This window comes from Olea europaea, chromosome 21 (genome assembly GCF_002742605.1).
Source record: "Olea europaea var. sylvestris chromosome 21, O_europaea_v1, whole genome shotgun sequence".
In the NCBI taxonomy this organism is placed as follows: Eukaryota; Viridiplantae; Streptophyta; class Magnoliopsida; order Lamiales; family Oleaceae; genus Olea; species Olea europaea.
In genome coordinates this window covers 15,103,489-15,104,910 of record NC_036257.1, presented here as the reverse complement: position 1 = coordinate 15,104,910, position 1,422 = coordinate 15,103,489, and the positions used below count along the sequence as shown (strand labels likewise).

Below are 1,422 nucleotides of genomic sequence, written 5' to 3'. Positions count from 1 at the left end.
GGTGTAACTAAAAATTAGATTTATAATAAATTTTGAAAAAAAAATTAATAAAAATTATTAATTTAATAAAATGTATAATTAAAAATGAATTTTAATAACTGGGACAAATAATGGTTTAGTAAGTATTCTAAGCCGAGAAACAATTGCTCGAAGACTTTAGTGCTCCATATATTAAAGTTCACGGACTCTTGTTGCAATTTTCCTTAAATTTGAGCCTATCTCTATGTAGACGTGGAACTCCAGATAAGAAGACAAATATTAAAAATTAATTAATTTCCCAAGATTCCATCACTATAAAACAAAATCTCCAAAAATAATCGCCATGACTCATCAATCTCAGCAAGAAAAATCCACAACTAAAGAAGAAGAAAAGGCGAAGCAGAATCTTACTTTAAAAAAAATGGGAGGAATATCAACTCTTTCAGCCCCAAAACACTTGCACAATCATCCGACATTAGCATCCCAAAATAATTCAAGAATCTTAAACCAAACTAATGACAAAATTTCATCAGTCAAGTTCAATCCCGCTTTCAGATCATCAAGAAAAGAGAACCCATTTTCTTGTTTTGCTTTAGATGCTTCGAGGGAGTCTATGCCGCCTCTGGTGGTGGTTGGATCAGCCAATGCAGATATATATGTGGAGATTGACAGATTGCCTAAGGAGGGTGAGACTATATCTGCAAAAACTGGGCAAACATTGGCAGGTGGTAAAGGAGCCAATCAGGCAGTGTGTGGGGGCAAATTGGCGTATCCAACTTACTTTTTGGGGCAAGTGGGGGACGATGCTCATGGGAAGTTGATCACTGAGGCACTTGAGGGTGGTGGAGTGTTTCTTGATTATTTGAGTAGACTGGATGATGTTCCCACTGGGCATGCCGTGGTTATGCTGCAAGCTGGTGGGCAGAATTCTATTATTATTGTTGGGGGAGCTAATATGGCTTGTTGGCCTGAGACTCTGCCTGAGGAGGATCTGGAGGTCGTTAAGAACGCTGGGATTGTTTTGCTTCAGAGGGAGATTCCTGATTCTGTTAACATTCAGGTTGCAAAGGTGAGGCTCATCTCGATTGTATTGAGACTTAGGTCTGTAAGTATTATACCCTAGGTCCAATCGACTTTGGACATAAATACTTTTATATATAGTTAATGTAATTAAATGGCAGATCTATTATTTAATTAATAGACAATTAAATAAATAATAGAGTCCGTAGATTCAAATATTTGTAATTTATTAATCACAAGGAGTTGTGATTGTGAGATACAAATTACATCTGATTGAATCTTAAATCATCCGTGGTCGTAAGTAATAATGAGATACGGATATCGTTATTACGGATAGACCATCACGTGTGGCATTTCTTACTTGTGAAGTAAGTAGCTGATCTCACAAGTTAAAGTGTGGTGACACTTAAATGAACACGTGGA

At 36.6% G+C, this 1,422-nt stretch overlaps 1 protein-coding gene across 8 annotated transcripts in view; it reads left to right on the top strand.

Moving 5' to 3' along the window:
- Positions 1-295: 295 nt before the first annotated feature.
- The window catches only part of LOC111370860 (ribokinase-like), a 22,943-nt gene continuing 21,816 nt past the window's right edge, over positions 296-1,422 (top strand). For all 8 annotated transcript variants that reach the window (XR_002698503.1, XR_002698506.1, XR_002698502.1 and 5 more), the window contains exon 1: positions 296-1,048. Coding sequence is in view for 1 of the 8 variants with exons in the window: in XM_022992758.1 (XP_022848526.1) it covers positions 323-1,048 (726 nt within the window). In the remaining 7 variants the exon portion in view is untranslated. The remainder of the gene's footprint in view (positions 1,049-1,422) is intronic.